This window comes from Glandiceps talaboti, chromosome 11 (assembly GCF_964340395.1).
Source record: "Glandiceps talaboti chromosome 11, keGlaTala1.1, whole genome shotgun sequence".
NCBI lineage: Eukaryota > Metazoa > Hemichordata > Enteropneusta > Spengelidae > Glandiceps > Glandiceps talaboti.
Window position 1 is genome coordinate 18,103,317 of NC_135559.1, and position 24,433 is coordinate 18,127,749.

A 24,433-nucleotide genomic window follows, 5' to 3' on the forward strand; every position below is an offset into this window, starting at 1 on the left:
TTGATAAATTTTGGCAGGTCATTTCAAACAAAAGTTAGGTAGACACTTTAGTTAAAATGAACGATTAGTATAACATTTTTCATTAGTGAAAATTGTTTATATTTGCTTACATTTCTCTGATATTTAAACCAAGTCGTACATTATGGATGACGAACACACACCCTAGATATATATATACTTGGTGTCAAAGGTCACAGCTGTACATGAAAGTTTCGACAACTTGTACGGGAGGTTTATATAGAAGTTCACGGAAATGAAGTGAGTTTTTAAAGCTGTTTGATTATATCTAAGTGTGATGTGGTTGTTTCGTTTTCTCTCTCCAAGAGCTTGAAGCCCCTGCTAGTGTTATTTCGAGAGGAGTGCTGACATAAGTCAGTTTCAACGTTAAACATAATTTCTATAGCATTAGCAGAACGCAGCTGGAACGTTACCCACATCATAGGGGCGTGTAGTATTCATTAGATTGTTGTTTTCCATGTCTAGAATCTAGATATGACAACGTTTTGACTTGGCCACATTTTCCCTACCCCTACGGAAAGAATATTTTTGTATAGAGCATAAATTGATGTATCTGTAGTAGCATGATTCGTGTGATGTTTTCTTAGGGAAACAGCAATCTAAGGAGTAATGTAAGTGGCACTTTGGAGGGTCTATGCTTTGAACCACATACCGTACGTAAACGTACACGTAACGTAACGTACCGAAGCGCTAATATTTTATCATCTAAAGGTGCTATGATGACAACTTTCCTGCAAGAATGTACAAAAATGAACAGTTAGAGTCTGTACAAGAGATGAGATGTACATTTGAATTTAAGTAATTGACAATACCGCATTTCGCATTTCACTAGTGCTCAACAGACAAAGGAAGGGACTTACTCTGTATGCAAGCAGGACCATGTTAGCTTAACCATGAACCCAATGATAGACTGTGATGTGTATCTTCTTTTAAGTACTGAGTAGACACTGTTCTATCAGTACATGTTCCCATTTCCTTGACTGTAGTGGCAGAACAAATTTGATGCCATAATCAAATATATATGAAGCGCCCATGACAAACCATACTCCATGTTCTTCTCACAGAAAAGGGAGAAATTTCATGAATCATTCAGTTGTGCACTTTATCAATAATGTGACAGTACAGATTCCATGCAATTAACAAGAAACACCAGATTAAAACTTTGTTTCACCTTCATTGTTCTCATAGTCCACTGTTGCTGCATGGGGCTCAGCAGTCATATATGTGAATTAGATCTATGCACACTGAATATTTGGGACCATTTATGTGCAGGTAACAAGCACATAAGAGTCAGTTTTGTTGTTTCTTGGTCATCATGTGTAGTTTATGTGAATGATTCTCCAAAACCCAAAGGTTATGAAAATCCCAGGCTCTGTACTGTTTCCTGGATTGGCATTCAACTGTAAAATTACAATGTTAATCTGCAAATTGTAGTCAAGGTGAAATCAGGTACCTCATCCTATCAAAACAAAGGAATTCATTCATGATTTAAGTAAATTTTGTTAAGATCCCCCCTCCCTCACCTCCTGTCACTGGGGTTCCCAAACCTTGGCAGTAATACATCATCATAAAAGGTTAGGCCTCTTTGTGACTCTTTGTTCATATTGTTTCTTGTAAATTGTTTTGTGAGTGCAGTAACAATGTCATTGTAGTTCTTTTGTTGTTGTACCATTGACAATAGCACAGAGTAATGCCATTAATATGGAGTTCACTTGTTATGTTATCTCTTTTGCAGCCCCCTAACTAATGTGAGGAATATAAACAAATTAAATGAAACAGAAGCAAGTCTTGGAATAGCGCCCTCTAAGTCCTGGCATAATCAGTACAAAGACAGTGCCTGGATATTTATTGGTGGTCTACCTTATGACCTGACAGAGGGAGATATAATCTGTGTTTTCTCTCAGTAAGTACAAATATGAATATTTCATATGGTGCACCATCCAAGATGGTGGTCTACCACTTGACCTGACAGAGGGAGATATGTGTTTTCTCTCAGTAAGTACAAATTTGAATATTTCCCATGGTGCACCATTCAAGATGGTGGTATACCTTTTGATCTGACAGGGGGAGATATAATTTGTTTTCTTGCAGTAAGTATAGACTTTAAATATTTCCCGTGGTGCACCATCCAAGATGTCTATCATGGTTGCTACTAGTACTACTACTAACTTATATGTTGAGATCAGCAAAATCACACTACAACTCTACAGACTTTCAAGTATGGAACATTTTGTCAAGTGCCAGTTATGCACAGACGTCAGCTCATACACTAAACACATTAACACTGGCAAGTCAACACATTGAAAACATGGTGAAAGATAAACATGGTGTATGATGGTCTGTGTATATAACAATAAGTGAATTTCCCATGATGCCTCTGGCCAGCAATGTGCCCTCTAGTGACAGCCAAATATTGTTGTGGTGGTTCGAAATGATAAAAACAGGGATTTCTTGTGAGTCATCACAGAGTAAGAGATAGAGGAATACCCAATTTTGGTGCGTCATTAGAAATTGTGTACATCAGTGGTGCATCAAATTGGCTTAGAGGGCGCACTTGCTGGCCAGTATTTTTATTATACCTTTGGTCATCACTACATTCATTTTCTTCTTTACAACAGATATGGAGAAATTGTGAACATAAATCTAGTCCGAGACAAGAAGACGGGAAAGCAGAAAGGGTTCTGTTTTATTTGTTATGAAGATCAAAGAAGTACAGTACTAGCAGTTGATAACTTAAACAGCGTAAAGGTGAATCTTACATTATACTAGCAGAACTTAAACAGCGTAAAGGTGAAACTTACATTATACTAGCAGCATATCAGCATAAAATTAGCATATGACCTGTTGACATTCAAGGATGAAGGTCACATTTCTTGCATATCATTAACTAGGTCACATCCGAGTAATTTCTCTCAATCAACATGATGTAAATATCATGTGACTTGAACCAAATTTTTCTACACTCTGCCAGACAACTCTTTTTCACACCATCCTAATCTGAAATGCATCTATGGTTTATGTACAGCTTCTTGGGAGGACTCTAAGGGTTGATCACGTGGCAGATTATAGGAAACCAAAAGAAGATGAAGGTGATGATGACATTACAAAGAAAATCAGACAGGAAGGAGTTGCACCTAAAACTCCACCTCCATCATCATCATCCTCAGAGGAAGAAGAAGTCTATGAAGTCAGAGTCAAAAAGATGAAGAAAGGTATTGTTAGCATTGGTTTCTCTCTCATGCTTGGTCACCTGCTGTTTTGGCAGGTGAATCAGCACTTTTAGGTTGGTTAATATTCTAATTAGGAGTTAATATAAGGTGAGACACACCAGCGTTTGAGGCACTTCCAGAATAAGCGCCATACCGTGGGTCATGTTTACAACTAAATGAGCCAACCTATGTCAGTGACCCGAGTCACGGTATAGACTGTGTTTGAACACATTGGGCTGTAGTCTAGATGCTATTCGTGGCATCAAATCTCAAGATCTCTCTTTACTTCTAGCTCAATGAGGTCCTGAGATAAAGTTTCAAATTCAACCGAGTCCACCTACACAGTCATTAATGTCATGTCTTTGAAAGGGTAGACAGTATGAACCATTAATATTCAGATTACAGATATTTTTCAGCTAATCAACAATATTAAAGTGTTTCAGTACAGGTTGATATAACATTAAAATCATAATGCAGTACATTAGAACTAGTGCAGTCTACCTGTAGACTTGAAGGACTAACGCTGTCACACTATTTCAGCTATCCTAACTACCAGTAGACTTGAAGGACTAACACTACTACACTATTTCAGCTATCCTAACCGTAGCCTACCTGTAGACTTGAAGGACTAATGCTACTACACTATTTCAGCTATCCTAAATGTAGCCTACCTGTAGACTTGAAGGACTAACACTACTACACTATTTCAGCTATCCTAACTGTAGCCTACCTGTAGACTTGAAGGACTAACACTACTACACTATTTCAGCTATCCTAACTGTAGCCTACCTGTAGACTTGAAGGACTAACACTACTACACTATTTCAGCTATCCTAAATACAGCTACCTGTAGACTTGAAGGACTAACACTACTACACTATTTCAGCTATCCTAACTGTAGCCTACCTGAAGACTTGAAGGACTAACACTACTACACTATTTCAGCTATCCTAACTGTAGCCTACCTGAAGACTTGAAGGACTAACACTACTACACTATTTCAGCTATCCTAATCGTAGCCTACGTGTAGACTTGAAGGACTAAAGGACTAACACTACTACACTATTTCAGCTATCCTAACTGTAGCCTACCCGTAGTGTTGAAGGACTAACTCTACTACACTATTTCGGCTATCCTAACTGTAGCCTACGTGTAGACTTGAGGGACTAACACTACTACACTATTTGTAGTGTTGGACATCATCTCCTTGAAGTCAGACAAATCTCACCAGTGTATAGGGTTTTGTAGAAACATTTTCGCCATTTGGCAAGCGTAGAATTGCCACTGATGAGTTTCTGAATACCCATTTTCATCGGTTCTGGTATCAATGATTTATTGTAGAAGGAGTCGAGTAGCAATTTTAGGAATTTGTCAGCAGATTTTCTTGAAAGACATGCAGAATATTTGCAACGAAACTAAGGAAAACATATGCACCTGTTATGACTTTGCCAAAGATATAGATTTATTTGAATAGGTATGACAAAAGAAATTTACATACTAAAACTCATCATACACACTGACTACCCAAGTTATTGACACTTTGACATTGAAAAGTGTTTTATTGACAGCACATGCTTAATTTAGTTGTTGGTACATTTTTATACATGAATTATTGAAGAAGTTATTAAATAAGGAACCTCCAAGCATACCAATCAGAGAGAGTTGTGGGTAAGATATTGTACAGTGAATTGGTCCTTGTCTCATAGGCAAGTTTTCTGCTAATTTTCATCTGTATTCATTCATGATACGCTGTGAACAAACAGACAAACAGTCATGCAGACAAACAAACAAACACAGGAACAAATACATTATTTGAAAATGTCTTGTCTTGAGTACCAAAATTTTAACCAATACACAACATACTTTGATAAGCTGAAAACTGCAAATTATCAGTCTTTTTCACTCCATGGGAGATTGATAGATGGTTCTGTTTGTGATGTGATTACAGTGAATGTTCCCATAGATATTCTTAGGGAGAAAGGACCGTCCTTAGAGCTTGTGTCTTGTCTTGTTAGGAAATTGACAACCCGTAACACTGTGTGCATCTTTGAATTTCATCTCTACAGACAAAGGTTCTGCTCATAAAAAGTCAAAGAAAAAGGTCAAAAAAGAACAACGTGAGAAAGAGACTAGACAGGAGAAAGAAAAGCATGGAGATTGGAGTCAAGAAAGGAAAAGCAAACCAACACACAAACATGAGACATCTGCGAGGAAACAGAGACCTGAGAGTGATGATGACAGACAAGACAGAAAGAGAAAACATGGACAGGATGATGAAGATAAACATATTCAAGACTATCACCAGGAAAGAACAGATAGAACTTCCAAAGAAAAGTACAGGGATTATGGCAGTAAGGATGATCATAAGGAGTCCTATCGAGAAAGAGATGAGCAACCTAGGGGGTACTACCAAAAAGATGATCCACATAGAACCAGAACAAAAGAATCCTATCCAGACACACATAGGGACAGAGACAGAGGGTCATACAGAGACCCACACAGAGGGTCAGACAGAGACCCACACAGAGGGTCATACAGAGAAAGAGATGTGGATCAAGTCAGGCACAGGGACTTTGAGAGAGACAGGGACTATGACAGATACAGATATAGAGACAGTGATAGAGACCAAGACAGACATAGAGACAGAGGTAGAGAGCGAGATAGACATAGATGATTAAAAGGTGGTACAGCTTATAGTATTTAGATCAGGTCAAAAGTTATTGCTCAGCTTTTACTATCATTCAGTGTATGTACATGGTTTCTGTATGAATAGCTGGTACATCGTTGCAAACAATGGCACTGTCCAGAACGCACCAAAGTGTAGCAGGAGAAATAACATCTGGTTTGCAAGAATGAGCTGGTAGAATTGGTTGATTATATCATAATGATGTAATGTATGGTCAAGTGTGCCTAGGTGACAACTTCCCCATAAAATTAAAGTTCTCCACATCTCTGGACTTTGCAATATGAAAGCTTCTGTATTCAGTATACCTTGTCCTTTCAATACAAAAGTAGCAGAAATTTTGGGGTTCAATGTCCTATTCCCAAGAAAATTAACAATCTTATATTTCCATTTTAACATAGTCTTAGTTACCCAAACTCTAACTGTTGACATCTCATCTCACTCACTTTATGGCTGTCGTCGCCCCCCCCCCCCCCCCCCCAGCTAGTCTGGGGAAATATTAGCCAAACTTTATGTGACCGTCCACTTTCGGTTAGGACGAATGCGTCATGATGGGAAAGTTCACTGCCAAGAATGTGAAGCAGAGTGAAATCTCAGGCACTTCAAACTCCTGTGCCAAATATTTGACAGTCTAAAGCAAAAGATACCTATATTTTGCAAATAATGTAATTTCAATCTATGGCCTTAGTATGATTCGTGCATCCTCAGGAAGAATCATATACATTTCTTTTTCTTATTTCCCCATACTGTCTATCCCTTTATTTGATTCTTATTTTGACATTCAAAATTTTTTCATGGTGATTCCTGATTTTACTTGATTTAAACTGAAACAGGGTTTCAGTGTTAAAAATATTGCATACTGATACTGCTATATTTTCATCAAAACATCATACAATTTTCTTCTGTGCCACATTTTCCCATTACAATGAAATCTTAGTGAAAGCCTATTTTTAACCTCTTTTCCACTTCTGTTCTTTGAGTAAATGTGTTTATGTGTACATGTAAGCAATTTTGGTTTTGTTTTGTTTTGTTTTGTTTTTTGAGGGGTTTAGAGAAAAAAGTTGAAAAATTCAAACTCCATTATGAACGACAAGAGTTGTGCATCAGTATTTTGGAAAATATCAGTAATGTTGATTTAATAAGAAATAAATGTACTGTTGTGGTTTTGAGACTCGCAAGTTTTATCAATAAATGTTGCGAAATGATATTACTAAAACTCTAAACTGTGTTCTCTTACTTTGAAACAATTTCTTTGTGCTTCAATAGCAACCTAAGAGTCTAGTCTGTAAGGTATGCCGTGATGGGGCCACCCTCTAACATGTCACATGTGGACATCAGTCATTTTTGGATATGATGGGTTGGTGAGGCAGTGTGACATGATGTGTCTTACAGTCTAACAAAGAGTTTTGCATGTGTAGTATGGATTTTGTGCAGGCGAGTGTTATGTTCTGTTAAAATGTTCAAACCTGCCACAAATATGAGAAGATGATGATGATGATGATGGTGATGGTGGTGGTGGTGGTGGTGGTGGTGGTGGTGGTGGTGATGATGATGATGGTGATGATGAATACAGTCATCACCCAATAAAAATCATAAAATCCACAATACAAGAATAATCTTGACACTCAACAAGACATGTCGCCCATGTTTGGTTGAAATCAGTGTAAACTAACTGTAAACACATTATATTGATAACAAAAAAGACCATTTATGAATGTAAGTTATCAAAAACTATACCATCCTTTAATATTGTGAAATTAAATGTAAGACTTGCAAAAAGGATTGAATGCCATATTGCCAAAAGAGAAGACTGTCTCCCGAAGTTTTATGCAAAATGGGACAATTTTGAAGTTTAAATGAATTTTGGTTCCCTACCTCTGCATTGTACCTTTTTTTTAAAAACTTATTTTAGATGCTCTCATTGGTGCCATGTGTTATTTTTTGCAATTGTGTTGATGTAATTTGTCTCTCTCGAAATAAAAAACTTAAAAAAAAAAAAATAAAAAAAAAAACCTGTAAACTCCCAGGGTAGTACTGATGGTTGTATGTATGTATGTATGTATGTATGTATGTATGTATGTATGTATGTATGTGTGTGTGTGGGGGGGGGGATACTCCCCAAATATTGCAGCTGGGAGTGTGCGGCCAAGTTCAAAACTTCTACCTATGTATAATCCAAAAACAGATCTATTAGGTATTTCCAGTCACTATCACCCAATCAATTCACCTTTTTTCTCGTGCTGTGAAGGTAGACACTCTTACAGTCCCAAGAGCTTCGCATAACTAAAATTTAGGTTGTTTTGTATGTACCTATATACTACTGCATAATTGTACTCGAATATCCTTGTACTGTGCGCCCTCATCGATCACACAGGTCTAACCATGCGTTAACTAGTCAACGAATGGTTAGCCCTATGAGGGCGCACAGTACAAGGATATCCAAGTATATGCAGTAGATATTCTCTTATTCATTATTATCATTGTATTCAATACTGTAGTTTAGTGTTTTATTTATATTTATAAGTATCTATTGTTTTTGTTTCTGTATGTTGTTTTTGACTCTAGATAATATATTTTTACATTATTTCATGTCAAATAAAATATATTAATACTATGATTATGCCAATCAAGATAATGCCTAATTACCCCAGAAAATATGATTAAGTATGCCCCCATGTCACAGTGTATGATGGCAACCCCACGGGTACGTTTTTGAGACAAAATTATCGATTTAAGGGAGTGTACATTTTTAATTTCCAGGGGGAGGCCGGAGGATTTCTAATGAAGCAAGGGATTTTTATTGGTGCCCCCCCCCTACAAAAACTGGTATAAATTATCTGCCCCCCCCCCCCCCTAAGACTTTAAGTTTTTATTTCATGGCCCCCCCCTGAAACCACTAACAAAAATACGCACAGATGAAACACAGATACAGCAACACATAGATTTGCCAGCAGTTGCTACATGTATTAACTTATTCCATATTTATACTTACTTCAGAATTGAACCAGTGCACAAAGTTGTTGAATCATGGACACTCATAAAATCACAAATAAAGACTATTATAAGTTAAATTGGCTGACAGGATGTCTACTTACAACTGAGGGGTGACAGAATAGACTACTGGTCTGGCTACACTTTTTCTTGGATTTTTAGCCCATCACTGACATAAATAAATTAGCAAATAAATGAACAAGTAAATATATATATATATTACTTATTTATCACAGTTTTGGAAAAAAATAGTGCAAAATTGCACCATGAGGAAACTTTTTTCCATGTGAACATATTCAAATTTTAGGATTAATTTGCAGTGGTTGGTCACATAATCATTTATTATTAATTTAAACACTTCATAAATTACACATTTTAGAAACATTTTTAATTGCAGTGCAAATGGAAAACATGTTATTTAAGATTGAAATACATATTAAGACCCTTCCTATATTATAGTATTCATATTATCTCTACGCAAAATATAAAACACTTCTGGACTATATTTCAAGAGACTTTAGTAAACTGATGCCCTGAGGGGGGGGGGGGGGGGCAGTACATGTATCACTTCAAAGGGTTGAATAATATTTTTATGAATGCATGGCTTGTTATGAATACATTAAATGATGAAGCTGCTATTTCTCGTTTTGCTGAGAAATATATTGTCAGTGTGAACAGTGTTAAAAACTACATTGAACATTTAAGAAATTTGGAGAGGATGAAAAACATTAGATCCAGACATCGGTTAGAGGTACAGAAGAAAAGAGAAAACAAGAATTATAATGACTATGACTGGTTGCAGTTATTCATAAGTGGAACTCTAGAAAAATTGAACGTAAAAGAGCTAAATAAATATCTAGACATGCATAAATTGCCAAAATATAGAAAATTAAAAAGGAGAAAAAGTAGACATAATATCAACGCACATACTTGGAACACCTGAATTTAGGTCAAGAAAAGTGACTGCAAATGAACTTCAAACTACAACTACAGACATCAGTGATACAAATAGTAGTGACTCTGAAAGTGAAAATGCTATAATAGGTGTTATAGACAGTGATGATTGTTTTTCTGATAACTCTGAAACTTCAAGCACGGCTGATATCTCAGACAGTGATTGTGATGAAACAAGTCCTACAGAATTTCATGGGAAAGTTACCTTGAGAAGTGGCAGAGTCGCCGGTCAATTTTTGTTTCACTGAATACAAATATTGTGATTTAATAGGTTTGTGCACTGTTTTATCATCAATCCATGTTAAATGCTACTTCTGTAGGACATTGTGCACAGTCAAGTGTTGGGTTTTGCCTATATTTTATTTTATATACATATCTGGCACTTGTCCATCCTGACATTCAGGTTTAGGGGTTTTTTTTGTGGCCCCCCCTAACAAATAGTGAAATTTTTGTTTAGCCCCCCCCCCCCCCCTAATTTTTCTTGAGAACAATTGGTGCCCCCCCCCCCCTGAAAATCCTCCGGCCCCCCTGGAAGTTAAAACTGTACACTCCCTAATATTGCAGAATTATGGGAACTTTTAAGTCATTTCTAAGTATCACAACATTTACTTTCATCTGACCTTTTATTCAGTTTTAATCAACTGACCGACCTCTGATTTTTAGCTCCGCTGTCAGCGAAAGCTGAAAGCGTAGCTTTAGGTATAGGTGGGTATTGAGGTATAGAGAGTAGAGTGAATCATAGGTGTCCGTCAAACTTTTATATCTTCACTATCTACTCCGAAAGTGACAGTCGGAATTCTTCGATATTTGGTGTGCATGTTCCCTGGGGGGAGGCTATTCAGATTTGTTCATGCCAAGTTGATCTGTGCCATTTTCAATTTTTTATGATTTTTTTTCCAAAAATGTCATTTTCATCAACTCCTCATAAACTTTAAGTCAGATTGCTTTGATATGTGGTGTGTTGATGCACAGAGGGTACCTTACTTAGATTTGTTAATTTCAAGTCAGCACGTCTTCTCTTCTATTTTTTATGATTTTTTTTTTGAAATTTGAAAAAAAAATGAATATGTTAATGAGTATAATGACCGACGCCATATTGGAAATCACTCCGCGAGACTTTAGGTAAAGTGCAACTTTTCAAAAGACACTATTGACGTCAAACAAGCAATGTAATATGTGCTATAGTCTTAATTCTACGCATTGTGCGCCCAAATGACAAATATTTGTTCGAAAAAGGGTTGTAAACTTCAAATCCAATTCTCCATCCACCCCTCCTCCAGAATGGTTCATTCCAGTATATGCACCTCCCTCATGATCAAGTTTGAATGCCTGTGAACTGAAGTGTATGGGACGATTTTTGACAGTCAGTCGTCAATAAAAACGATAATACTCTTTCTAAAATTACCACATTTTGAAAGGGAAAGTACTTTGTGGTTCATTTATGGAGTTTTGTTTTTGTACGATCAATATTGGTGGCAAAATTACAGCGTCAAAATTGCCGATGTGGTAGTTCCGTACGGCGACAATCTCAAGTACCCGGATGTACGAGGGACTAACCCGGAAGCAAGTCGTTGCCAGCCGTACGTTACAGTGTTAACATCGTCCGAGAAATCGCTGCGTTCAGAATGTCATTATTCACAGAATTGTTTCTTTCGAGTGAAAACCCGTCTTGAATTGTATAACTCTAACAAATGAAGACATGTCAAGTTATATTTTGAAAGTTGTATCGCTAGTTTGAGACGATTTGCTCACGTACTATCGAGGCTTGGACCTTACTCCAGTTCAGCGGGAAGTTTAGCCAGTCCGATAATTCTTTCTGGTTTAGTTTACAACACTTTTGATCACACAGATTTTGTTTTTGTGATGAAAAGAAATTTAAAAAAAGATCACTTCAACCATTTCGTTGTGTTTTCTTTATGAAAGGTAATCGAACATGAACGAGTGTTACCACTGTAACCAGGAGGGTCTATGCTGTAACGTATAGCAAGGGTTCGACATACACGTACACGCTGGTCCGCTATCCCGCGAGTCGAGTAACTTTCTGTGATAGGTATATTAGTAGGGAGCTCAGAATTCAAACCACCGGCTATATGATGAATTCACGGTCATAGTAAAATTCATTTGATTTTTAATTTGCTATTTTGACCAACTCCGGTTGTCTATTCGCGATAAAATTACGATTAGTTTGGAAACGGGGTAGATTTTCTATGATTCCGTGTCATAAAAGCATGTGTTGTGTAGTTTTCGAAAAGCACACCCGGTGGGAAAGTCGCCCAACAGGCGATCTCGCGCCATTGCTGTACTACGTGGCACTTTATTCTGGCGGGGTGTCTCTTGAAAACGGGAATAGCGAAGGATGAGCCAATCAAGTGAGACCTTTCAAATGTAGCTAATATTATAGCCAATAAAATTAGTTGTACGATGATTTGTGTATAATAAGGGTAAGGCTGGCCTCTACACTGTACTGGCCACGTTCAACGGAAGTAAGTGAAGCTCAATCATAACAATGGTGGCTGTCAAAATCGAAGACGCTATTTGACCGTGTTGTTATTTCAGTGAGTTTATTCAGCAAGAAAACAACGTGTTCTATGTTTTTGTACTTCCTACATGATGTGATGATCGTTTTTTTACCGGTACAACTTACAGCCTACAATGAAACTGCTAACTTAGTTAGTAACACTGACACGGTACGATTCCGTGTTCCGTGTTCATGTTTTGGGGCACATTTCTAAATACGCGAAACCAGTTATTGAATGTGTAGTGGATATTGATATTCAGTTTGAAAAATTAAAATCCTGAACTTTATTTTGCGAACGGTTTTGTCATTTCTTAGTAATTATAGGGCCGACTGTATCACGTTTAACGTTTATGTCAACCCGGAAGTACATAGACACGAAAATAGACGAAGTGACTTGTACATGTAATTAGTAACAAAATTTTGCTGTAACTGCTGGTAACCTTCAAATTTATTTATTTTTATGTTGTAAATACATTCTAATATGCACTAAGGACAACACTATAAAGACTTGCTCCATGGGAAGGTAATTTTTTGTCTTTTAAAAATGCAATAGTTAGATCAATGTGTACCAGAAATGTTATGAGCTAGAAATAAGACCACATAACATCTTATTACTCCCCCCCCCCAATTAAGACAAACTACTCACAGAAAGCAACAAAAAAGAGAAGAAGCTCCAAAACATAAAAAAGAGAATAAAATTACAGTAATGAGTTGATGATGCACAAACAACTACAAAGAAATAGACAGTTCAATTACAACACACGGTTTGAAATAAATATGGGGTTTGGAAAAGTGAATTAGAAGTTGAGCAAAAACTAAGAGAGATGAAGAGCCTAAGTGAACAAGCGAAAGCACTTAAAGATAGGACCACCAGATTTTTTGCAGGACTACTACGTTATCAATTTTACTAGTCCTGTGGGATAGTGACTTTTTTACTCCAGTGTCGAACCCTGTCAATGGCTGAGAATGACTCTCTTTCGGGTACTTGGGGATTGTCGCCGTACGGAAACTAAGATGGCGATTAATACATTTCTTCCCTATATATATATCTACTACAACTAGTACAAGTTGAATGTTGTTGACTTGGTAAATTTGTTAGAAAATTGAAATTCAAATTGCCTCAAAATTATTTTAGATCCCTAGTTTATTTCATTCATCATTAAAATTTTCCAGGGTTAAAGCTGTAAGACACTGGAATTATTTATAGCCAACCTCAAAATCCTCGTTTTTTTCTTTTTCTTAGTGCATTTCCCAGTCATTTTTTTCTGATATTTTGTGCAATTTTTCATAACTGTAGATTTTTGTTATAAAATGGTGACTATGGTATAAAAGTACAATACATTACCAACTTCTGTGTAAAATGTGTTTTATAGTGAGACATCATATGAAACCACTAACCACTTTATTGCATCGCTAAAACAAAACTGCATAGTAAAGAGCTGAAGAACTGAACCACTTCTACATGTCACCAAAATAAAAAATAAAATAAAAAAAAACAACAGCGGAGCTATTCTGACCGATAGGTCGCTTGTTAAGATGTTTAAGTGAGAAACACAAAACTATCAGAGATATCGTTTAATATCGGAATCGTAATATCCATTCACGTTTTGTATACTGTGAGTGTGACCACAGGGGCGTGTAATATTGCATAGATTGTTGTTTTCCAGGTCTACAGACTAAATATAACAACCTTTTGAATATATATTCCTCATATTTATAGTATACGTAGTACTATAGATATCGATACATTTGTAGCAGCAAGATTCGTATGATATTTTCCTAAGAAAACGGAAATCTAAGCAATAATACATGCCCCTGTGAGTGTGACCATCGTGTGGTAGAAATTACTTGAACAACATCACGTGTCTGTCACATGCATGATGCGTGAGACAGCGCCCCCATGCCCACCCTCTTCTCTGACGTCATCTTCGGTTGTGTTCGAGTATTGCGAAATTCCAACAATCGTCCTTTTCCGATCCTTCCATATTGGTACTGTGTAGGCTTGAGCTACAATCCGTAACAATCCAGCCAAAATGTTGGTCTACAAAGACGTTATAAGTGGTAAGTCAGTTCTTTGATTATCAATCATATCGGTACGTATATTTTTGTGTGATTTTGGTGTACGATGGTCCATGAATCTTGTTAAATATCGACTGCTGTCCCTGCTCTTAATTTTTTTTTTTTACCGGCGAACTGTTCTCTATGGTAGCCTATGAGATGAAAAGGGTTGTGAATGTCAGTTTCCTCTTGCGAATTTTTTTCCTTCAAATCAAACTCGTTCAAGTAATTTATTCGACAGTAAAAATCATCTTTTTATTCAGGCTCTCACTGCAATTTCATTTATTTAAAACAAGATAGATCGTATTCCGAACGACGTAACCCAGTAAGGAAGTTGTCACGGCCATTCAGCGAGTCATTATTATGTTCGTCAATGTCATACATTACCGGCGGAGACATTTCCGGTGTTCTTTCACGGACTCGAACTACAAAGGTTGCAATTTCATTATTTTAAACAGCCAAAATTATTATTTCAGTTCATCTTTGAACGTTGGAATTGTATTCTGTAGAAGCTGAGGAAAAAATACTAAATACCGGTAATGTCCACCAAGGTCATTGAACTACCCCGACTTTAATCATCTCTCCCACGTGTACACATAATTCAGAAGTCTTTAGAGTTTGTTCACTTCCTAACCGAGTTTTGTAAAAATGGCGTCATCAAAAAAATGTAATTTGCGATCATAAACATTACCTATTAATGTATAAACTTATGATCATCAGGAAGTCTTAAATAATTGTATTATGTACAATGTATGTCCAATATATTTATGGTGCTACTACTCAAATGTACATGTACATGCACCAAATCTCAAGATCTGTCGTTGAAATGATTCGATACCATGGGTAGATCTAGACTCTGGACTACCTATTAAACCCTAAGCCTGCCATAACCATTATCTTATACATGGACTTGACCTGAACTTTAAGAGGGAAGGAATGATAGGCTAGTAATGTGGCTTTTCCTTCAGTATGATGGTTGACACAACTTTACTTGTCCACTGCACTGTGTATGCTCATGATGGTGATAATATGGGGTGATTGCCCCAAATCTCTCCACATATCAGAATTCTAAATTGTATGTATGTATGTATGTATGTATTTCAACTCGCCCCATTTTTAACTCGTCCCATTTTCAACTCGCCCCAACAACACGAGGAAACGTTTATAAATCTAAACGATACATGGACTCGAAGTACGGGGACCGAAACATTTACATGATTTTACCTACGTAGCCAGTTGAAGCGTAGCAAATGTAACATTTCATAGCAGAAAGTGGTGTGGGTTTGGCTAAGTGTTTGGTAGATCTAGAACTTATACTAGCACAACAACTTTCCCCAGTCATGGAATATCACTTTGCACACTTTTAGGACTTAATGTTTACAAGTTTAATACAACCCAAATAAGAAATAATAATGAAAATAACCAGGGAGAATATTAGTAACTGACATGCTTACGACTTCCACGCGTACAGGTTTTGGAGATGTGTCTCTTCTCCCTTGTACTTCATTAGTGGAATACGAGATACCACACACCCTCCAAACGGAGTACTACTTGCTTCAATTTCACATATGCACAGGTAAATTATATTGTAAAGAGTTGGGGCGAGTTGAAATTGGGGCGAGTTGAACATTGGACGAGTTGAGTGGGACGAGTTGAAATGGGACGAGTTGAAATTGGGACGAGTTGATCCGTCACCGTATGTATGTATGTATGTATGTATGTATGTATGTATGTATGTATGTATGTATGACATCAGCAGTTGTTTACACATTGAATTGTTGACATGTAGATGTGATGAAGTAACAATTCACTTGAGCATAGTACCACAAGCAGGACTTTTTGTAGTCCATAGACTTTTCTTGGTGTATTAAACTATCTCAAGAAGCTTTATACAGATATGTAACATCAAGACAAGTCTGTGGGTTAGACTATGGTGACATGAATGGCTCAAGAACATGGTTCTGTCACACACACACACACACACACACACACACACACACACACACACACACACACACACACACACACACACACACATGCATACACACATGCATACATACATACATACATACATACATACATACATACATACATTCACGAGTCACATACATAAAATTAAAACATTACATGCACACACACACACAGACAGACACACATATATACATTACAAGCCATTTGTTTGTTAAAAAGATGATTAAATGATTGTTTTTCTTGTTCACTGTAATTTTTTCCAGGTGATGAAATGTTCAGTGATGCATATGATATAAAAGAGGTGGACGGTTGTTTATATAAAGTTGCAGGAAATGTAAGTTCATGTTTTCTTGTTTTTACCATTACAAAACTTATAGGGTTGTTAAGCAAGAAAAAAGCGTGCTTCCGAAGTAGCTTGGTGTAATGATCAGTTATTAGGAGTCTAGGAGCCTCTTCATACAACCTGTAACACTCAAGTAAAATGTTTGGTATTATTTCAGTGATTGGGAAGTCAAAGCGCCCTGCGCCATAGTTGAAAATTGGCACATTGAAATACCAAGTTGATTTTGTGCCATCGTAGGGTATCTTTGTTGTGGGCTATTGCATGATGGGAGTCAGCAGAAATGTTTTCAGGTTGCATTTCAAGACAGCTATTTTACACTGTTGGGATATAGACAATCAGGACTCATGAATATTCAGTATACAACATGAATACATTATTTCTGCTGACTCCCATGATGCAATAGCCCATAGCAAAGATACCCTATAACGGCACAAGATCAACTTGATGTTTCTCAGAAATCGCAAGTAATTGTAGGTGATGTAAAATCATGAAATAACTCCAGAACCCATAGTTTATGAAAATGTATATTTTGGAGTGGTGTTCCCCATCAACCTCTAGATTTGGAATCCAAGCATGTAGTGGTCATGATATATACAAGTAGTGTAAGGTACAGTGTATCATTCCATTGCACCCTCACTGGGAAGGCGTTGGCCCATGCGAGAGAGTTGACCACGTACCCTGCAGCCTGATGAGTGAATGAGAAGGGCTAGATTCTGTTAGTGCTATTTGTGGTAGTAGACTGTATTGGGAACCAGATCTCTGCACATTTTCGTGTATTTTCATGGAACTGTTGAGATTATATTTTAAAGCTTTTCATGATACAGCAGGGAGTCTTTTAGAGTTGTACAATTTAGGGTTGTTTCAAAACTATTGTTTCGTCATCAGTAGACCCTTTTTGTTTGCTTTCATAAGTGAAGGGTATAGAGGGATTCTGTCACATCTATTAGAATATATAATCTAACATTATTTTAACAAATGTTTAGAAAGAACAGCATCCAAAAAAAAAGCCAGTGAATGTCTTCCACTTCACTGGCTGCCATAGGGTGCTATAGAAATGATGTAGTTTTACCGTTTTCTGTATGTGTGTTTGAACCATCATGCAGACAGACTGCTACATACAAGGTTTACCTGAAGTACAGTAAATGCCTTTTAGTGCAAGACATGCGAGTCAGTGTGTTGAGAGATTCGAGGTTTGACTAACCAGACAGACCAAGTCAGGTCAAGTGATGAAACAAACTAACATTGATTTAGATTTATCATTTGTTATACAATGCACAAGCCAGGTTCAACAAAAAATATGGAATATATACTCTGGTCGTTCTATGTCTTGACAACACATGTCTATGTCACAACAATGATGCCTACGTCACTTGTTCTGCTGTGTTCGGAATATGAGTCAAAATGCTCAAAATGGCCATTACTTTCCCAGATTTTTTTTTTTATAACTGATGATGGTATAATTATATTATTCCCAATATTTTTTCTGCATTCAAGTGGAAAATACTCATGACCCTAAGGGTAGCGATTTGTAGTGACAAAGGCCCCCTTAGGTCATTCTTATTTCCTTAACCGAACAAAGAAAACTATTGGGGAATGACATCAAATTGTTCTCACGTTTCAGTAATTGTACCAACATCCTCTTCAATATCCTGCAACATTCATATATAAATAACTTTTTTTAAAAATGAATAATGACTAAAGGATGTTACGATACAAATTTATGAATTCAAAACCAAGTGCATATTAGTCAAATTGCTATATTTTTTAAGTATGAGAATTTTATTGTGGTTTGAATTGTTAAATTTGTTTATCACCTGGTCCAACAGCATGGACATATATTTTAAATGTGCCTCTTTTGTTTTTTCTATTCACTTTTTACCTGCCAACCATTTTATACATATATACCTCAGGGTTCCATACTACTTAAGTCTAGTCAATAACTATAGGGCTCTTGATAAACCTTCATTTCTTTGCAGAAATTGACATGATTCACAAGAGAGAAAAATAAGCAAAATTTAACAGTGTTTGTAGTGTAGGATGAATAGCAGCCGGCATCGTGATTGCAGTACATTGTTTGTCAACAGAAAAGAAACACTTCGTCTGTACATGTGTATCAAACTGAATTCACAACTGCTGACATCAGACAATGGACGAACAGAACCTGTTACAAACAGGGAAAGTGAACAACTGAATTGGATTGATAACACTTGGCACAGCATGTTGGAAGTATAGAGACTTATATTACATTTCACCATTTGATAAGAACAGTTGTATGGCCTCTTTTCATAGTACTTCATGGTCAGAAACAGATTCAAAGTTTACCTGGCATTTCATGTACATGTAAAGAGGCCATAAAAACTAAAACAAGCCCCTGCTCTTCCAACCTGCTGTCCCAAATTCATTTGTGTACTTCCCTGTTTGTATTAGGTTCTGTTTGTTCACGGTCTGATGTCGGCAGGTGTAAAGTATTATGGCACTTGATAATGACTTTTCACGTTCACCTTTTCCCTTTCACAGCAAAAAACTGAGAAATTAGGTGTATCTGATGCTGCCATAGGTGGCAATAAATCAGCCGAGGGTGGTGATGAAGATGAAACAGTTGAAGACGCCTCAATCTCCGGTTTAGACATTGTTTTGAATAACCGTCTGGTAGAAACCCAATATACCAAAGCCCAGTATACCACATATATAAAAAAATATATGAAAGAGTGAGTAACTTATAAGACCCCCAAAAAATTGTGTGGTTCTGATTATGGAGGTAGATTTTTTTTTTCTAATTTTTTTTTTTCATGTATGAGTGTCTAGTTCAGGTATTTGTTTTATCCATTGTTTTCCATAAAGTCCATTTTTTTTTTGTTAGGCTAAAGTCCAACAAATCATATTTTATCATTAGATGAAATGTAGCATATCTACATCTCTATCTGTGAATGTTTTTCGCTTCTCACTAAAACTGCGTGGGGTATTACTAGCATCAACCTGTCAATGAAGCCTTGCCTCAAATGGCCGTTATCACTATGTCTGTTTGTAAACATATACATGATATTAGCTGAAAATTAAATTATGTCAGTATGGATTGTGGTGTTCATACAATACAACTTTACAACTTTGTTTATTATACCATATTAGATATCCCACTGTGTCCCTATGCTGAAGACTCTACTTAAAACTCCACAGGGTGAAATGTACACTAATTAAACATCAGGGAGTGAAATATTACACTATCACTAGATTATTACTGTGATCAGTAGAGAAACTTGCTGCTAGTAGGTAGTTGTAGCACAGCTTGAGATACAGTTGGTCCAACATTGTTGTAAGAGGCCATAAAACTGTTCTTATCAAACCATGGTGTGGGTAATACAAGTCTCTGCTCTTTTAACATGCTGTGCCAAGTGTTGTTAATCCAGTTCCTTTGTTTACTTTTCCTGTTTGTGACAGGATCTGTCAACATGCCAATGTCTGCAATAGGTACACCTACTTGTAATCTAGCTTCTAGACCTCAGGCTTTCTTCTCGACAATCTGTTTCTGAAAGGTGGCATACAATCGAGGGCGAATGCCATTCAGGCTGTCACCCTCACTAGCGACCTTTGGTCGCCTTGACAGTGATCAGAAAAGCCTGAGGGGTCTAGCAGCAAGACTAAACTACATGTAGATGTTTAGGGACTACTAGAGCTACCACTGATTGCTATATGAACTGACATTTTGATTTTAAATTTCACTGTCCTTCCTTGTCTATGAATGATAGCAGTGTTCAACTGGTGTAGAAGCCACACCCCGCCACACACAACGTGTGCAAAACATTAGCGTCCATTTAAATAGAGGACAAACATACGTAATTAGAGTGAGGTCACATTTCCATGACAACACCTAATTGTGGATTCAGCATGTGAGCTGAGGTCACAATTTAAATATGTCTTATTATGTATTCGACCAATAACGGTCTATACAGGAATGCTATTTAAATATGTCTTATTATGTATTCGACCAATAACGGTCTATACAGGAATGCTGTTTAAATATGTCTTATTATGTATTCGACCAATAACGAACGGTCTATACAGGAATGCTATTTAAATATGTCTTATTATGTATTCGACCAATAACGAACGGTCTATACAGGAATGCTATTTAAATATGTCTTATTATGTATTCAACCAATAACGGTCTATACAGGAATGCTATTTAAATATGTCTTAGCTTATTATGTACAGTATTCGACCAATAACGGTCTCAGTGTTTTTGCTAAGGTTTGGGAACCCCGGTAAGAGAAAGGGGGAAAGAGGTAAAACTGGTAGTGCTTCCCATGCAATGTATCATAGTTTAGGTGGGGAACCCCGGTAAAATGATGTGGGAACCCCGGTAGATTTTACCTACTTACCGCCCTTAAATAAAACACTGGGTCTATACAGGAATGCTATTGAAGACCATCGTGACACTGCTATCGTTGTAGATGAGGAAAGGACAGTGAAAATCAATGTCAGTTAGGATAGCAAATTGAGTGGTAGTGAAGTCTTTTGAGTCTACATGTAGGCTAATGTCGGCAGTTGTATAATGAGAAAGTAATTTGTTTCAAGGAAAACCTTACTAAATATTGCTACATTCCATTGTCTGCCTCAACAAAATTTTTAGTTATATTGCTAGATTTGCTTACACTTTCATCGTCTTCTTTTTTTTTACCTCAGTGTCAAGGAATATTTAATGAAAAACAACCCCGACAGAGTAGATGGTTTTATGACAGATGTTGCACCAATCGTTAAATCACTTTTGAAAAAGGAGAATTTCGGCAAATATCAATTTTACACTGGAGAGACCATGAATCAGGATGGTATGGTAGCTCTGCTAGATTGGGGAGAGGATGAAAACACACCAACATTCACCTTCTTCAAAGATGGTATGCTCGAAGAAAAATGTGTAAGTATATTGAATAAATGTTGTCTTCCAGAGACAAAATTTAGCCTTCTTATGGGTTAATCACAACTGCTCCAGTTCTTTTAGAAAACCTGTATGTATAATTATACCTTATAAAGATCTAATGCATGTATTAAATAAAAGACATTGAATTTATACACAGGTCATTGTCATGATGTTCACTTTTAGATCTTTGATTCTGCTGTGCTAATGAGGATCATAATGTTCAAATTCCAAATTTTGTCAGACTTTTTACAAAAGCCAATTGTACAATATGTGATATTCCGGTCATAGGAAAGTTAAAAGATTTCATGGTTTGACCACTAGAGGTGCTGTTCACGGGCCGTTTGGTGGTAGGAAGTGAGGGCTAGAATAGTTGAGCATTGTATAAACATAAAGACCACAGAGCCAAAGTTAGAACTCATTGTCTATGTTAGTCCCATAATACTATTTTATTAGCAACTATCAGTGATTAATACATACCTAACCACTACACTCGGTGTTCTTAAACATGTGTGACACACACACACACTTGATTCAGTGTTTCATGCAACCAGTGGCCATGACAAAAATTTTAACCATCACTTTGCCAAATCTGGTGCGCCCTCTTGTGGTGGTTACCTGAGAAATGTCAAAACTCCAGTAACTGAAATATGGTGTATATTGATACAGGGGTTTACTACTTTGAGTGTGTTTACCAGAAGAAGACAAATTTAAGGGATAGACGGCATTCAAAAAAAAGCCAGTAAATGTCTTGCTATTTACTGGTTGCAATAGGGTGCTAGAGAAATTATGTAGTTTTACCGTTTTCTGTATGTGTGTTTGAACCATCATGCAGACAGACTGCTACATACAAGTGAAATCTGTTGCTCACTCCTCAAGCAAGTTAAGAGTCAATGGATAATCAGAATTTTTTTTCTTCTATTTTGCAGTAAAAAGTACGGAAGCGAAAATCACTACATCAGTGGCCAGGAAGATCATATATACATGTATATGTCCATATAATTATTATTCTCCAACTACATACAGCAACGACGACAGCGGCAACAAATGCAACATTTTATTATGTTGATTCTAGGCTATACACTGGCTCTTTTGTAAAAAAAAAAAATGAGAAAAGAAAGAAAAGAAATCTCGCGTTATGCCCAGCGTGGTCATAACCATACCCAACTTGCTTTCGGCCCCAGCAGTCATTTGGTATCAGGGATAAGCCTTCATGAAGAGCTGTCAAATTGAAATTATGTCTATGTCCAATCATCAATACAGTACTACCTGTGACTTCCTGAATTTATCTGGAAAGATATCCCTTGGGTAGTGTCTGTCTATATGTTTGTGATTTCTCGAAAAAGAAAATATGTGCAAAAATAAGTGAAGGCACTCTTCAAAAATATAAATATCTGCTCGAACATTCAAATATAAATGATTGATATGATAATCTTTGATGTAACTGCTGTATTGGTGAAGTCCCAAACATGGTGGTACCTACAATGATTGCTTGAGCATTATATCACTTTTACCCAAATTCTAAGTTATTACAGTAACAATTCTGAGTTTTCCAGAAATACAAAACTTCCAGAATTCAATATTCACAACTATGTATAATACATCGTAACATACAGAATAAAAATTGTTTTTAAAGTATGATGGTTGATATTGCAGATTTTTTACCTTCCATGAGGAAAGTTATATATTGGGGATAAAAAGTCTGCGTGTGTGTGTCACCATTTCTCAGAAAAGGACGGCTATACATTGAGTGCAAGCTTCAAATTCCATATAATTTGGTATGTACATTGCATGTAAATACCATGGTGCTGGTGTCTTGTTTACAGATGTAACACTTAGTTTTAACGTCATTTACATAAGGATTCCATAAAGTTTGATAATGTAGCCTTTAGTTGTAATGAATCTTTTGCATACATAATTAATTATTTTCAGTAATTAGGCTATATCTTCAAAATGCATACTTCAAATTCAAATAATTTGGTACATCAAACATAACTCGATGCATATGCTCTGTTGCATTCCAACAATCGTGTGTGTGTGTGTGTGTGTGAGCGAAAATCTTAGTCTTTGCCCCTACGGAAGGCATTCAGTTTATATCTGGTGTTATCTTCAGTACCCTGTGAGCCAATAGACCTGTTTGTCAATTCCAAGATGCATCATGTATCTCCAATAACAATGCCATGTATTGTGCGCTGTATACACAGGGGGTTTTCACATGCTATTTGGATGGCATGGTTGTCACCTGGGTTTAGCAGTAAAAACCCTTCTGTCATTGATGTTTAGTCTTTGTTTTATAAAATCATTTACAATTAAAGGTGTCGACATTCATGATGAAAATGTTTTTGCAAATGTAATAAGACGAATATCAAACCTAAATGTAACGATGCAAGTGACCTCTTGTGCAATACATCTCAGAACCGGAAAATTGTCTATTGAAGAGGCCATGCACAGCCATTTCTTGTGAACCAAAATTTTGCTATCGATCCATAACCCTACTATGTTGTATTATGGTTCTAAAGCAACATTTTTAGCACTTTGACCCACAACAAAAAAGTTTGTGATTAGCTGACACAGTGCTGCTGGTCAGTACCAATGCGATGTCGTCCAGCACATACACATCATCCTTGATTCTCTCCTGTTTTGATGCACCCATATATCTGATGTACGCATGTCAAATCCATCCAAAGTCTGTACAAACATATACTAGACGTGCATTCTTTAGTTTGGAACATTTTGTATGTTAGCAAATTGCAACTATATTTGTGTTAAAAGTATTTGC

The 24,433-nt window shown here is 36.7% G+C and overlaps 3 protein-coding genes across 3 annotated transcripts in view; 2 read left to right on the forward strand and 1 right to left on the reverse strand.

Annotated features, from left to right (window-relative positions):
* LOC144442092 (uncharacterized) overlaps positions 1-24,433 on the reverse strand; it is a 386,503-nt gene that overhangs the window by 309,232 nt on the left and 52,838 nt on the right.
* Positions 133-6,319, forward strand: LOC144442528 (uncharacterized). Its single transcript, XM_078131896.1, has 5 exons — positions 133-258; positions 1,754-1,921; positions 2,637-2,766; positions 3,044-3,230; positions 5,294-6,319. Exons 1-5 carry the CDS (start codon positions 254-256, stop codon positions 5,899-5,901), a joined length of 1,098 nt encoding a protein of 365 aa, XP_077988022.1. The 5' UTR covers positions 133-253; the 3' UTR covers positions 5,902-6,319.
* On the forward strand, positions 14,278-23,292 carry LOC144441977 (translationally-controlled tumor protein homolog). The gene is made up of 5 exons (XM_078131249.1): positions 14,278-14,434; positions 16,666-16,736; positions 19,263-19,453; positions 21,426-21,654; positions 22,584-23,292. Exons 1-5 carry the CDS (start codon positions 14,407-14,409, stop codon positions 22,584-22,586), a joined length of 522 nt encoding a protein of 173 aa, XP_077987375.1. The 5' UTR covers positions 14,278-14,406; the 3' UTR covers positions 22,587-23,292.